The sequence below is a fragment of the Staurois parvus genome, unplaced genomic scaffold (assembly GCF_062004578.1).
Source record: "Staurois parvus isolate SC_StPar_1 unplaced genomic scaffold, SC_StPar_1.0 ptg000682l, whole genome shotgun sequence".
Taxonomy (NCBI): domain Eukaryota; kingdom Metazoa; phylum Chordata; class Amphibia; order Anura; family Ranidae; genus Staurois; species Staurois parvus.
The window spans coordinates 1,817,505-1,832,857 of record NW_028318478.1 but is presented as its reverse complement, the minus strand read 5'-3'; the positions used below and the strand labels follow the sequence as shown (position 1 = coordinate 1,832,857).

The window sequence follows — 15,353 nt, the reverse complement described above, 5'->3', positions numbered from 1 at the left end:
CAAAATTACCACATGTCATGGCAATGGTGTGGGCAGGAACAAACATAGCAAAGCTCTCACCAACTCCTGGTGATTTTAGCACAGGGCAATCCTAAGCAACAAAACTATTCTGGCTGTCTGATTCAGAAAATCAGGTAAATAATTTCTATATTACTATCTTTACCCATTAAAAATATAGGTATAACTCAGGCTGTCTTTAGGCAGCTTAATATGTGTGCCATTATATAATAACGAATAGTAAGTTCTTCTTTAAAAGATACCAAATCATGTTTTTAAATATGGGTGATAAGTTGGATTTAAACAAACCAGCACATCAATCTAAAACAGTACACTCACCGATATGATTCTGAATGGTATGTTCGCAAAACAGGCGCAAAAGGTCTGGGTAAACATCAGGCAACTGTTTAAGGGCTAACAATTTTAGCATGCGAGATGGGCAGTCTTTCAGTTCAGTCTCTCTGAGCAGCTTTTCTTCAGACAGAGTAGTGGGACGAAGTTCTACCTTGTGCTTCAGCAAAACACGATCTATAGATGTGCCTAGTTCCGGAAACAAAACTTCCTTTACCAAGTAAATAGGAATAAAAATTGCACCTGCCCGTATTACATGCGGGAAAGGGCAACTTCGAGTAAACATAAAAGTCTCCAACTGAGACAGCAGCTTATAAAGATGTAAACGAACCCCATCAAACTCTTGCCATATGTCACAACAAGGTGATTCTGGAGAAGGGTCATTTGGTCTAGAACCAGATTTGGTCTTTGCTGGAGTCTTGCTTCTCTCTGCATCCTTGGTTTTCTCTATCCAGTCCTCAAGCAAGCTAGATGGTGATCTTGCTACTGAACTGGTGATAGCTGCTCTGACCAACCGATGAAGTTCAGAAAACTGTTGCCCAGATCCATTAGGTGTGAGCTCATCAGCACTTGCCAAAGACACATTAGCTTCCCCAAGGGTTGGAGATGATTCTGGAGCACTAGGAGGTAGTGATTGTGCTCCATCAGATGGTAGCAGGAACATTCTAGGCAATGCATGGGAAACAGACTTACTATTGGCATCCTGGACTTCTGGCCCAGAATTGGAAAATTTCATCATTTTGTACTTACGGATCATGAATGCTTTTGAACTGTGGAAGCCAGTGCCATCATTTTCAGATCCTGAGAGTGAAGTCTCTGACTGGCATGAATCAACAGACTTTCTAGCTCTTTTTTCAGTTTTTTCAGTGGACTGATTTTGATGCTGTTGTAAAGACAGATTAAGATTCTTAGGGCAGAAAACAGCAGCCGGGGAAGAATAAATAATGGTTTGTGGAAGAAAAGTGGTAGGAGTTTGAACTGCATTTACAAAGAATGAGATATTCGCAGACTGTTTTGAACTGTGAACAGGCTCAGATATGTAGTTGTAATAACTGTGGCATGGAACAGTTTCATTGGTTAGAGAAGAACAGTTCTGTTGAAGCTGAAGAGTCTCTGGGGTCTGAGAAGTGTTAGTTTCTTGACGGTTTTGTGGCAGTGTTCCAGCTGCCTGAAAGGATAAGCACTTAGTTGCATTAGCCTGGTAGTTTTCAAGAGGTTGATCGGGCTTGCCCTCTGTAGCCTGAGAGGGGCATTTGTTTCTAGCTTGATGGCTAAAGTTCTTCAAGTTTGGAGAAGTATCATTTCCCTCAAGCTGCTGTGATGAATTTTGGGTTAACTGAGACTTGCATTTCTCATTTAAGTATAGGGGCTGGCTCTTGATGATCTGATAAGCGTAACTACTATTGTGAAGTGATGACAGACATTTTTTATTGGCATGTAAACTGTGGTTTGCAAGATTTTCGTGGACCAGACTCTGTGTTACCTCTGATGTGCCTGAACTCCTTTGACACTCCTGAGCATGGGTCTCAGGTGCCTGAGATAGTCGGCTGTCTTGGTATTGGCAGACAAAAGTTTTGGCAGTAGTGCAGATCTCTTGAGCCAAGCGGAATGTTTTCTCAGAGGGCTGGGATGGAGAATTCTCCTTATTGGTACTTGGTGTTATTACAGTAGGGTGAGATATAAGTAGTTCTTTTTCAGAATGGGACATTGTCCTTGTGATCTGAGACAAGCAGCTCTCCTGGCTCTTAATGGAAAAATCCTCAGAGACCCGAGACAAGTTTTTTTCAGTGACTAGTTGAGGGGATGGCTTATGGCAATTGTGAGACATATTCATTTGGTTCTGTGTAGAGGAACAAGTTTGAGTTGATCTCTTTAAGCTGAGATCCAGAACCTCTGCATCCATAGTATTGTTGCGTATGTGGGCATCCTGAGATTCTTCAGTTTGTGTATCAGCTTGCTGCTGTGTGTTTTCTGTATCGTGGCACCTAGCATTAACTATATCTGGAATATGTTCTTTATCAATTTTCCCAGCATTTGTTGAAGGGGATGACTGCTGTGGGAAAATAGAGGTAAATGTATTGTTTTTCACTTCACTTTCTTGGATGGATGGAAATGGATGGGGTGCTTTCCCTTCTAAATAAGCACGGTATGGAGCAAGGCTAAACACATCATTAATCACTGGCATTGGGGGGGAATTTGGACCATCTGCATTCACTTTGGAAGCTTCAGGAACAGCACAGCCTAGACTTTGTATCGCCTCAGCCTCATGGCTAGATGTCCGCTTGTCATTGCTCATTTGATGTTGGTAGATTGATCCAGAAGACTTTAGCACTGTAGAGATTTCATGTACTGTATCAGCTGCTTGATTTTGGTTTCGAACAGTTTGCTTATCAAATGTTGCATTTGACATTCTCCTGTCAATAAGAGTATGCAAAGAGCCAGGTGATGAAGACATCTGTGAGATTAATGAACTTTCTTTAACAGACTCGTTAGCAACCACACTTTTTGTGGGGTCAGCAGGTAATATCTTAGAACTTCTGTTTTGCTGAAGAAAGGAAACATGTGAATTCTGCTCTGTGATAGACTTTTCATATAAAGCTCTCTCATGTAAATCACTGTTCACACGGGCTGAGCTAAATACATGTTCTTTGTCCATGTTTGTAGAGTTCACACAAAAATTTCTTCTGTTCATTTGACCAGAACCAAACAATGAAGCCTTATTCATTTGGCCCTGGAAAATTTGTGGCTCCCTACTAGTTCTGGATGTACTGTTTATCTGCAACTCTAATGCGGCTCGAGTCTTACTAATTTGTGTGCTGCCATCAAAATGAGTTATTGATTTTGGCTCTGGATTTGCATAACCTGAATGCAGTTTTTGTGCTTTTGCACAAGTGGTAGACCCTTTTACACTAAGGGGTGATGCAGATTTATCCACATTGCAGGAATAAAGAGCAGATCTTTGATGGTAACTGTCCATGGCACTATCATAATAAGCCTTTGAATACATATGTCCCATTCTGGTGTCTGGGCTACCTTGATAGTCAACACATTTGTAGTGCTCATGTGTGGGGGTAGTAAAGGCTGAATTTCTTGTTTTTCCTACAGAGACACTGCCCTCTGTAGAGAGTAGCTCCATATTGTGTTGTGCAAAGGGGTGTAAGCGATCTGTACAGGCTTCTTCTTGGTAACAGGATGGAGAACTTCCCACTGAAGAATTTATTTCTGTTCTGTGTCTGTGAACAGGACCAAGCTCCTGTACAGTTCGAGGGAGAGATGATGGATTACCAGTTGCCTCAAGGTATCCATTATGCATTGGATGAAAATTTTTCATCCCAGACACATATAGTGGTGAAGAGGAATATGGAAAATGGGTAGAAGAGCTCCATTCCATAGTAGGTGGGCATAGTGTCTGTGGTCCTACATGAACACCCATTGCCTGGTAATCTTGTGTCTGATATGTTTTGTCGATAAAACTGCTGGGATTTCTGTATACTGGACGGGGTACAGCAATTGGAGGATATGCACGAGATGGAGACATATGGTAATTATGGACTGGGTGCCGATGAGCTGAAAAACGGCTACTTGAGTTATCTGACAATTGCAATGGATTATTTATCCTCTCAGTTTCTGGTCTTTGACACTTCGAAACGCCACCAGACTGCAAATGCTGATTCAAGGCGCTGCCTCTATACTGCAGATATGCTGTAGTTGAACTCCAGGGACTAAAGGATTGCTGGCCTTCAGGGCTGGACAGAGGGTACGCCAAGAAGTTCTTGCAAACCTGCAGATCTTTTTGGATCGCCTTTCCTGTGCAAGGTATAGAATGCTGTGGTGTTGCCTCCACCCGCGACATCTTGTTGTACATTGTGTGGTCCATGATTCCGGAATGCCTCTTCCCTGCCATAACAGTTTTCAGCTGGTGCAGTCTGTCCAGCTACCCGTGTGGGCTTTATGTTTACCCTGTTGAAAAAAATAAAAGGCATATTACTGGCGTATAAAATTTAGATGTAAGGAGAAAAAAAGGTAAAAAGAAAAGGTTATCGGCATAATTATATTGTCTAATGGCATATGTATAACATTATAATTTTTAATCTTGCTGTCCTCTGTATGGCAACATTAAGAAGTGGCACATATTCACATGTCTACATTAGGAAGATCCCCTCAGGAGTCAATGTTGAATCCCATGACAATTTACAATCAAAACAAATTCTAATCTAGTCAAGGGAGCTCAGGAGAAAAACAGCAAGTAGTTGACATAAAAATAAAAGTCATGTATTCATATACTTTATTATTTATATTTACATCCCTGTCTATATCCCTGTCATTCCAGCTTAACCAAAGCATAGTATTACATTGCATTAGCTTTCCACACTCAAAAATGCAGAAGTAATAATTTTTTTTAAAGAGAAATGTTTGATATTAACACTATAGGGAATGGGTTTGGAAAATAAGAACTGATGTCTCACTTATGAACATGTCAACAATAACCTTATAAACCTAATGCTAATGTTATTCTGTATAATCTGTTTGAAAATGGCAGACTCCCGTATATTCACCTTATTTCATAACATGAATTTGTCCCAGACCGTCTGTGCAAAAAAAAAAAAAAAAAGATTTTGTTTTGTGGAGAGTTTAACTAAATATCTGCAAAAACTTTCACTAAAAAAACTGCAAAACCAGCTATATCTAACGATTTATTTACAGCTATACAACTATAAAAAGTATTCAATAAAAGTGATCAACATAGCTCTTGCAAAATTGAAGACCAGATACTGCAAAAAACAACTTGTAAACACAATACCTGAGCCCCAGCAGTAGTGACATAAAGCAGACCTTACACTTTCACGCAAGGTCTTCTTTTTATGTCCTCTCCCCTGCACAAAATGCTGTAAAAGATTAAAAAAGAAAAAACAAGTGTGGAGAAAAAAAATGACATTAAATATACTCACCTTCCCCCCATCTTCTTTAAGCACAGGATGTTTCTGGTGAGATTCTGACCTGGCCATTGCTGAATGCTAAAAAACACCAGGCGAAAATGCCTCAGCAAAGTCCAGTAGTGCCTTAATGTGAGATTTTAGGCATGCAGCAATGCGTGGGATCTCGTCACAAGAGACGGACATCAGAAAGACCTGTGACCTCAAAGGCCTAGACTAGCCTGAACACCATAGGATTGGGAAAAATTTATGGGGGGAGTGCTGTCTACCATAGGCTGGTAAAATGGTGATGATCACAAAACTTGGAACACAAACTGCCAGCTTTTTTTTTTTCCAAGTAGCTTTGACAACACATTTCCTATTCAAGCTATACTTAGAAATTTGAATGGCTTTTTATTCAGGATTTAAATCTGGTGAATGATTTACTAAAACTGGAGGGTGCAAAACCTGGTGAAGCTATGCATGGTAGCCAATAAGCTTCTAACTTCAACTTGTTCAACTAGGCTTTGACATAAAAAAATTGTTGGTGCATTTCTGCTGGGTTTTTATGCGTTCACCAAACATGAACCAAAAATGCAGCTTGCAAGACTTTGAAAAATACAACGGACTGGCAACTGATCAGCATGAGGAGTTCCACAGGATTTAAAGGTCATTCGTTTTTCTTCCACATTATTTAATGCAAAAATGGAAGAAAAAACAGAGCAGTGCGAAAGCAGTTTTATAAAAACGCGTCAACACGTCTATAGCAGCTAGATAATAAACTCTAAACCACAGGTGTCAAACATAATGCCCGAGGGCCTAATCAGGGTCTCCAGGCCATTTCAAGTGGCCCTCAGACATCCCCTGCAGCTGTGCCACCCCCCTTGTCTCAGCAGTCGGCAGAAGGACATTACTCCTACAGATCCTGCGCATCTCTGTGCAGCTGCAGCACCTCCTCATCTCTAACTCCCCTGGTCTAGGCATTCGGCAGTCTCCAGCCTTCTGGTCCTCCTCCAGAGCCTGCACCATCTGTTTCCCAGCTCCACCTCCAACTTATTCCCAGCAGCAGGTAAAAGGGGTGTACTGTGATGTAGGGGAGGGTGGGGTGTTCGGGACATCTAGTCTCACAGGTACAACCGGCCCTTTGAGGGTAACTCTAATGCTGATGCAGCCCACCAGGAAATGGAGTTTGACACCCATGCTATAAATCTACTTATTCTAAAGACACTTCAAATACACAGCCCTGGCCAAAAGTTTTGAGAATGACACAAATATTAATTTTTACAAAGTCTGCTGCTTCAGTGTTTTTAGATTTTTGTCAGATGTTACTATGGTATACTGAAGTATAATTACAAGCAAAGTGGCAAAGGTTTTTATCAACAATTACATTACGTTACGAGTCAATATTTGCAGTGTTGACCCTTCTTTCTCAAGATTTCTGCAATTCACCGACATGCTGTCAATCAACTTCTGGACCACATCCTGACTGATGGCAGCCCATTCTTGCATAATCAATGCTTGGAGTTGTCAGAATATGCGGGGGGATTTTTGGTCCCCTGCCTCTTGATGATTGACCACAAGTTCTCAATTGGATTAAGGTCTGGGGAGTTTCCAGGCCATGGACCCAGAATTTCGATGTTTTGTTCCCCAGGCCTCTTAGTTATCACTTTTTGCCTTATGGCACGGTGCTCCATCATGCTGGAAAAGTTATTGTTCATCACCAAACTGTTCTAGGATGGCTGGGAGAAGTTGCTCTTGGAGGATGTTTTTGTATCATTCTTTATTCATGGCTGTGTTCTTAGGCAAAATTATGAGTGAGCACACTCCCTTGGTTGAGAAACAACCTCACACGTGAATGGCGTCAGGGATCGGTGGCTCTGCCGCGATGCGCCGGGCGGCGCATGCACAGAACACCGATGCACCCAAGCCAGCGAGCAGCGGGACCTGGGCGATCGTGACGGCCGCGCATGCGCACTTGCGATCATGGACACGCGCCTGACACCAATGACAGCGCAGGGTGGGCTATTTAAACAGGACAGGAGGTATGTCAAATTGCCATTTGGTCTTATCTGCTCTGTTCCTGATATCTGATCCTGTGAATCTTCTGTTGCAGACCTCTGCATTGTTCCTGACCCTACTGACTGTCTCCTGTTTGTCCCCTGTCTTGCCTGACCATCCTTCTGCCTGATCCTCTGTACCGCGCTGCCCATAAGTTACTGAATCCGGCTTGTGACCCTGACCGCTCCTCCGGTACCTCGCTGCCCGCACGTTGCTGACCTGGCCTGCCTGACTACGCCTTACGCTACCCAGACCATCCATCCATCCATCCCGCATGGATCTGTCCCTTTTACCAGGTCTGCCAGCCTCTTCACGTCAGGCTCCATTACCCGCACACCTCTGGCGGCGCTCTCTACCATTGCCGGACGTACTCAGGGGGTCGCGACCTGGTCTCAGTCTGTTCCAAGTCCATCCCCACCATCAGGGGCCCTGGTGAATAAGCAGATTGGGACTTAGACCCCGCGCCCTGAGGAACCCCGTGCTGTGAGCTGCTAGAGACGCCGTCAGGCGGTGTTTAACAAATGGTCTCAGGACGCTTTACTGGTGGCATGGCACAGGACTGATGGTAGCGCTTACCTTTTCTTCCCCGGACAAGGTTTTTTCCAGATGCCTCAAACATTTGGAAAAGGGATTCATCAGATAAAAAGACTTTACCCCAATCCTCAGCAGTCTAATCCCTGTACCTTTTGCAGACTATTGTCTGTCCCTGATGTTTTTTCAGGAAAAAAGTGGCTTCTTTGCTGTCCTTGACATCAGGCAATCCTCCAAATGTCTTTGCCTCACTGTGCCTGTAGATACACTCACACATGCCTGCTGCCATTCCCAAGCAAGCTCTGCACTGGTGGTGCCCCAATCCCACAGCTGAATCAACTTTAGGAGACATTCCTCATGCTTGCTTGACTTTCTTGGGTGCCCTGAAGCCTTTTTCACAACAATTGAACCTCTCCTTGAAGTTCTTCATGATCCGATAAATGGTTGATTTAGGTGTAATCTTAGTAGCATCAATATCCTTACCCGTGAATCCCTTTTTGGGCAAAGCATGTTTCCTTGCAGGTAACCATGGTTAACAGAGGAAGAACAATGATTTCAAGCACCACTCTCATTTCAAAGCTCCCAGTCTGTTATTCTAACTCAATCAACAAGACAGAGTGATCTACAGACTTATCCAACACTGACACCTGTGTTAATGAGAGAATCACTTACATGATGTCAGATGGTCCCTATGTGGCAGGGCTGAAATGCAGTGGAAAGGTTTTTTTGTTTTTTTTTTTGGGGGGGGGGGGGGGGGGGATTAAGTTCATTTTTATGGCAAAGAGGGACTATGCAATTAACTGCGATTCATCTGATCACTCTTCATAACATTATGGAGTATATGCAAATTGCCATCATGAAAACTGAGGCAGCAGACTTTGTGAAAATTAATATTTGTGTCATTCTCAAAACTTTTGACCAGGGCTATACTCTGTATGGTGTTTCTATTATCCAGGTACAGCCTCTGTTAAAATGTTCTGTTATCTTTGGAAGTTCTTAGTGTGCCCAGGAGAACACTAAACGCAGGTTGGAATCAAGGGTCCTTAGACTCCATTCACACCAGATGCGATGGGACTGCACTGGGTGATTAATCCAGCACACTCCCACCACATGACAAGGCAAAATGCCTCACCTTCTGGGTGCCCAATTTACACCACTGTGTTGCAGTGGTGTGCATGCATAGTGCGCTAAAAGAGTAGTACATGCATATTTTTTTTTTTTTCGTGCAACCAGCGTTGAAAACTTCCCCGCCATCAGAATACAGTGCTCAGTGTTTCCGGCTATAGCAGGGGGCACTGATTATTTGGGAAAAACCTGGCAGGCTTGTTGTACACAAGTCGATCCATAGACTGACTTGTGTACAACCAGCCAGCCCATACATGGATTGAAATCTCAATCCGTGTATGGCCAGTATAAGACAGGAAGTGTGTTACTGGCAGGATCACCAGGTGAAATAAAGGGGAAAAAATAAAACTAATGCAGCCACCACATGTAAGGATTGGGAGGCTGCAATATATTACATTTTTGTTTTTTGGGTTTAATGGTGCTTTAAATAATACCAACATAGGCAAGTGCCTACTTTGCCTATATAATAAGAAATGTTTGGGCTATAAACAACATAAACAAATAAGCATAACTAATGGGATGCACAAGATATCATAAACCACTTGTACGTCCCCAGATACACATGCAAACCAAGCCTGGTATATTTGCAAACATGTATAAAATGCACAGGGATCCAGCAATACCTGAAGGCAGCCTAGTTTAAATAATGAAAAAAAACCAAGCACTTGGCCAAGATCTTCCCTAAGGCAACCTACGCTATTATCATCTGCTGGGGAGATTACAAAGCTTGCACAAGAAGGCAGAACAGTGTGTTCTAAGGTCACTTCACATGTAAAACACATAAATAACATATGGAATACAGGTATGGGGTTGAGGGAAAAAAAATGTGTGCTCTAAATTGTAACCAACCACTGCCTGGAGAATTCCAATTAGGAAGATTAACAGCAAAATCAGCACCTGGACAGCTGACCGAGACAGATTTTTCATTATACTTATCACACATAACAAGCTGATCTGCCATACGTTAATGGTTTAGTTTACAGCTTTCACACGATCTTACTTTCTCTGTGCTGTCCATCTCTTTTCACTTTTTAGGTTTTTATAATTAGAAACATCAAATGTGGCACAATTTACAAGGGCACTGCTGGCAGCAAAATCCTGGAAGCACTGACTTGTAAAGGGGATTGTAACCTCAATCTTATGTAAAAAGTCTCCAACTCTCGGGCCATCACCTGTGGCACGCCTGCCGCGCCTGGCCATCACCTGTGGCACGCCTGCCGCGCCTGGCCATCACCTGTGGCACGCCTGCCGCGCCTGGCCATCACCTGTGGCACGCCTGCCGCGCCTGGCCATCACCTGTGGCACGCCTGGCCATCACCTGTGGCACGCCTGGCCATCACCTGTGGCACGCCTGGCCATCACCTGTGGCACGCCTGCTGCACCTGGCCATTACCTGTTGCACGCCTAAGGGTGCCTATCACCTGTTGCATACCTAATGGTGCCTGAATATCACCTGCTGCATGCCTGTAGCATCTGATCATTTCCTGTTGCATGTTTGCAGTCTATGACAGCTGTACGTAGCATTACTTCCAATGAATAATACAAGTGGCCCTTTGCTGGTAACAAGGGCTCCACTTGAAGCCCAACTAAGTTGACCACCACTGGTCTAAGCTTTCAAGCAAACAGTGTACATGAGGATCAATCTATTAATAAACACACAACCATGATGCATTCAAATGTAATAGGAGTTTAGGATATTAAACCAACACATGAACCTAACACAAGGAAAATGAAACAAAATCTGATCCTGTTATGGCAGAGATGGATCTGCAATCCTCCCAGGGACAAACCCTCCAAACCACAGAGAGCCCCTTAGATTCAGGGACAGCTTAGCAACATTGAATGAAACAATACAAAACAGGAAAACCAGGAGAGGAAGTAGAACGTTCGGTCAGCCTTCAATGCTACCAACATGTCAAAGTCACTTCCAGATACTTTGCAGTGCTATAGGATAAATATAATCTATACACTATGATACATACATTAATATATATATATATATATATATACATACATACACACATACACGGATATAGATATACATAATTGACACATTGCTGTGCTCCATGATATATATATATGTGTGTGTATGTATATATATGTATTGATATACTGTTTGATACACTGCTGTGTTACATCATAGACACATTGCTGTAATACATTATATGTACACTGCTGTGGTGATAGATGTACATTGCTGTAGTATTTGATATATACAATGATGCGCTGTATATGATGGATACACACACACACATATATATATATTGGATACACTGCTGGGGTATATGATCTACTGTATATATAGATGTATATGATGGATACATCCATCCTATATATTTATCCTATATATTTATTATTTCTAATAATAAATCCTGTATAATAATACATTGTTGTGATATAACATCTCTACGCAGTACAGACCCAATCACACTACATGTACACACAGATTATAAACTTTCTGGACACATTGTAAACACTTCTCAGGACCTACACCAAATAAAACCACCATGGCAAAGAATAAATGTATCTGAGGTACAGAATGACCAGCAACGGTATTCCTCAGGTTTACCAGGGACAGGAAACAGGGACTGTCACAGGACACATGGTCCCCAGGACTGCTGGACATAGTAAGTGGAGGTCTCAGACCTAAACTATGGAAGGGAGGGGGTGGGCTCCAGCACTGCCCCCAACATGTATATTATACTCCATGTGCCTCCTGTATGGCTTTGTACTATAATTGTACTTTCTGCATAAACTGTTGGGGCTATATATATATATATATATGTGTACCCTATACTAATATGTGACTGGCAGCACTGAGGGGTACTCCGGAGTCCAGCAATGCCCTCCTCTCATACCCGTGTGCCATCAGTGGGACTTTGCAGCGTAGTTCTGGACTATAGTCCTAGGTGCCCCTGTACTCCTCTCTGTACAGTCCTTGGTGTCCCTGTACTCCTCTCTGTACAGTCCTTGGTGTCCCTGTACTCCTCTCTGTACAGTCCTTGGTGTCCCTGTACTCCTCTCTGTACAGTCCTTGGTGCCCCCTGTACTCCTCTCTGTACAGTCCTTGGTGCCCCCTGTACTCCTCTCTGTACAGTCCTTGGTGCCCCCTGTACTCCTCTCTGTACAGTCCTTGGTGCCCCTGTACTCCTCTCTGTACAGTCCTTGGTGTCCCTGTACTCCTCTCTGTACAGTCCTTGGTGTCCCTGTACTCCTCTCTGTACAGTCCTTGGTGTCCCTGTACTCCTCTCTGTACAGTCCTTGGTGCCCCCTGTACTCCTCTCTGTACAGTCCGGTGTGTACTCCTCTCTGTACAGTCCTTGGTGCCCCCTGTACTCCTCTCTGTACAGTCCTTGGTGCCCCTGTACTCCTCTCTGTACAGTCCTTGGTGTCCCTGTACTCCTCTCTGTACAGTCCTTGGTGTCCCTGTACTCCTCTCTGTACAGTCCTTGGTGTCCCTGTACTCCTCTCTGTACAGTCCTTGGTGCCCCCTGTACAGTCCGGTGTGTACTCCTCTCTGTACAGTCCTAGGTGCCCCCTGTACTCCTCTCTGTACAGTCCTATGTGTCCCCTGTATCAGGGTGTCGGTTGCGCACACCTAGTTGCCGGGTGTCGGGCTGTGTTCGGTCCTCCCAGGTCTCATGGTGCCGGGCTGAGTCCTCCTAGAGCCGCTGTCAGTGTGCGAACATGCCGCCCCGTGTAGCCGTGTGATAGAAGTGAGCGGAGAGCAGGGGAAGCTCAGCCTAGTGAGGGAGGAGGAGGGGGAGGAGTGGGGGAGGGGAGGAAACATCTGGGAGTCATGAGGAAGTCAGGCTGAGTGAGGAGGGAGCCGGGCACAGTAGGGACAGGCCGGTCTGTGGGGAGATGGAGGAGGCGGGAGCTCAGCGATCGCTTTCCCCTCCTGTGCCGCATCTCCACACACTGCGTTGTCTTTACGCATTTGAATGTATCCAAATCCAGAGAAGCTGGTTATGTGAGGAGACCATTCAGTTGCAAATCTCAAAAATCACATTTCTATAAATATCTATGTAAAGTGAGGTGTGTGACACCGACAGACCTTCCCAGACTTCTGCGGGACAGAATTACAACCATTATCACCAAGTCTGCAGCGTATGTGCGCAAGAGAGCGCCTAGAGCCTGCCATACTCAGGGGTGCCCACAGCCGGGCCATACTCGGGGGTGCCCACAGCCGGGCCATACTCGGGGGTGCCCACAGCCGGGCCATACTCGGGGGTGCCCACAGCCGGGCCATACTCGGGGGTGCCCACAGCCGGGCCATACTCGGGGATGCCCACAGCTGGGCCATACTCAGGGATGCAATGGCTAGGTCGTACTCAGCACTGCCTACCACTGGGTCATATTCAGGGGCACCAGAGACAAACTGAGGGGTGCCTACAGCCTGGCCATATTCAGGGGTGCCCACAGCTGAGCTATATTTGGGGGCACTTACAGCCAGGCTGTATTCAGCTAACCACTTGGCCATATTTAGGGGTGCCTACAGCTGGGTCATATTCACAGGCACCAATGGCTAGGTCATATTCAGGGCTGCCTACCGCTGGGTCCTATTCAGGAGTGACTACCACCAGCCCAGGGGAACCTATGGCTTGGCCAAATTTAAGGGCACCTACAGCCTAGGCATATTCAAAGGTGCCCACAACTGGGTCATATTCAGGGGCACTTGCAGCCTGGCTGTATTCAGGCACACCAATAGCTAGGCCATTTTCAGCAGTGCCTACTACTGGGTCATATTCAGGGGTGCCTACCACTGGGTCATATTCAGGGGTGCCTACCACTGGGTCATATTCAGGGGTGCCTACCACTGGGTCATATTCAGTGGTGCCTACCACTGGGTCATATTCAGGGGTGCCTACCACCAGCCCATATTCATGGGAACCTACAGCTGGGCCAAATTGAGGGACGCCTACAGCCTGGGCATATTCAGGGGTGCCTACCACCAGGCCATAGTCAGGGGTGCCATCAAGTGGCCCATTTTCAGAGGTCTCTACAGCTTGGTTATATTCAAGGATTATTACAACCAGGCTATATTCAGGGGTTTGTATGGTTGGGCCATATTTAGGGACACTTTTGGCAAAATATATCCAGAGTCACCTACAGCCAAGCTATACCCAGAGACACTCAAATCTGGGCCGTATTCAGGGCTGTATTCACCATTATGGCAGTTGTAGACCAGTGCCTAGGGCAGCACCAAGCCGGCACATTTGTGGCCAACTTGTGTAAAAGAACTGTGGGGGTGCAGAGTATTCAGGGACACCTACAGCCAGGCCATATTCAGGGCTGTATTCACCATTATGGCAGTCGAACACCAGTGTGCAGTTCTACACCATGCCCGGACATTTGCCGCCAAACTGTGTACTAGAACTGCGGGGGGTGCGGAAGATGTTGAGAGCGCAGATGTTCTTCAGAAGACTCTTCATTCCTCAGACAACTTATAAAAAATAAAAACCATTCAGGAAAAGTGGAAGTTACAGGAAGTTCCAAACTCAGCTAAATGGTCAGCAGGGGCTGCAGCTGATTGGATGAAAGCACAGCTTAGCTGCCTGTATCAGCACAGGAGGGTGACTACCATGCTGCATATTCGGGGCTGGGGTCACTTGATGGCCCTGATGTCAACCCCAAGTGGGAATTAATTGTAAAAATGATTATCTCTGAGGGTACAGCTGCCATCATAGCCTCTGTTTGATTGGCATTTACTGTGCTGCTACACATGTGATCAGTTATGACACTGAACATTTGATGGCTAAACAGTAGGGATGAGCTCAGACATGTTCGGATCCTAGTCCAAACCCATGTCAGTGAGTTCACCAGGAACCTGTCTTTGTGCTGGTCCAATCATGAGCAGCCAGGGCATTCCCTGCCCCACAGCCGCACATATCCACTTGCCCTGCAGAAGATTTTTCCCCCTTCCTGACAAGGACATTTTTTTTTGCTATACTGCATTGCATTACTTTAAAGTATAACTAAAGGCAAAACTTATTTTTCAGTTTTGGATAGAGTGGAGAGGGATTAGAACACCTGTCAGTTTTATTTATTGCAGTCTGTGCCCCTGTTAGGGAGATTCACCCTCTCTATTTGTCCTGTTTGCCATTATCATTGAAAGTGAAAGTAAAAGAAAATCCCAAATGTTGGGAGTTCCCAGAAAAGTAATAGAGGGGAAATCTTCCAATGGGGATACTAGTTCTGGTGACCTGGGGGTCCCTAAAGAAATTCCCCTTATTTGAATGGATTTCCTCTCTCTTCCTGTTTGGCTATGGGACAGGATGTAAAGGGAAGTCTCCCCAATGGGCCACTGGGGTTTTTAATTTTTGCACTATAAACAAAAAAAGATGGACAATTTTGAAAAGAAAAACAATATTTTTT

General features: G+C 44.7%; 1 protein-coding gene across 4 annotated transcripts in view; it reads right to left on the bottom strand.

Moving 5' to 3' along the window:
* Positions 1-12,683, bottom strand: part of PRMT2IP (PRMT2 interacting protein) — a 48,297-nt gene extending 35,614 nt beyond the window's left edge. For all 4 annotated transcript variants that reach the window (XM_089652372.1, XM_089652373.1, XM_089652375.1 and 1 more), the window contains exons 1-2: positions 12,574-12,683; positions 337-4,308 (exon numbers count right to left, since the gene is read on the bottom strand). In XM_089652372.1, the coding sequence (XP_089508498.1) occupies positions 337-4,252 (3,916 nt within the window). In that variant the 5' untranslated portion in view covers positions 4,253-4,308; positions 12,574-12,683. The remainder of the gene's footprint in view (positions 1-336; positions 4,309-12,573) is intronic.
* Between the last annotated feature and the right edge of the window lie 2,670 nt (positions 12,684-15,353).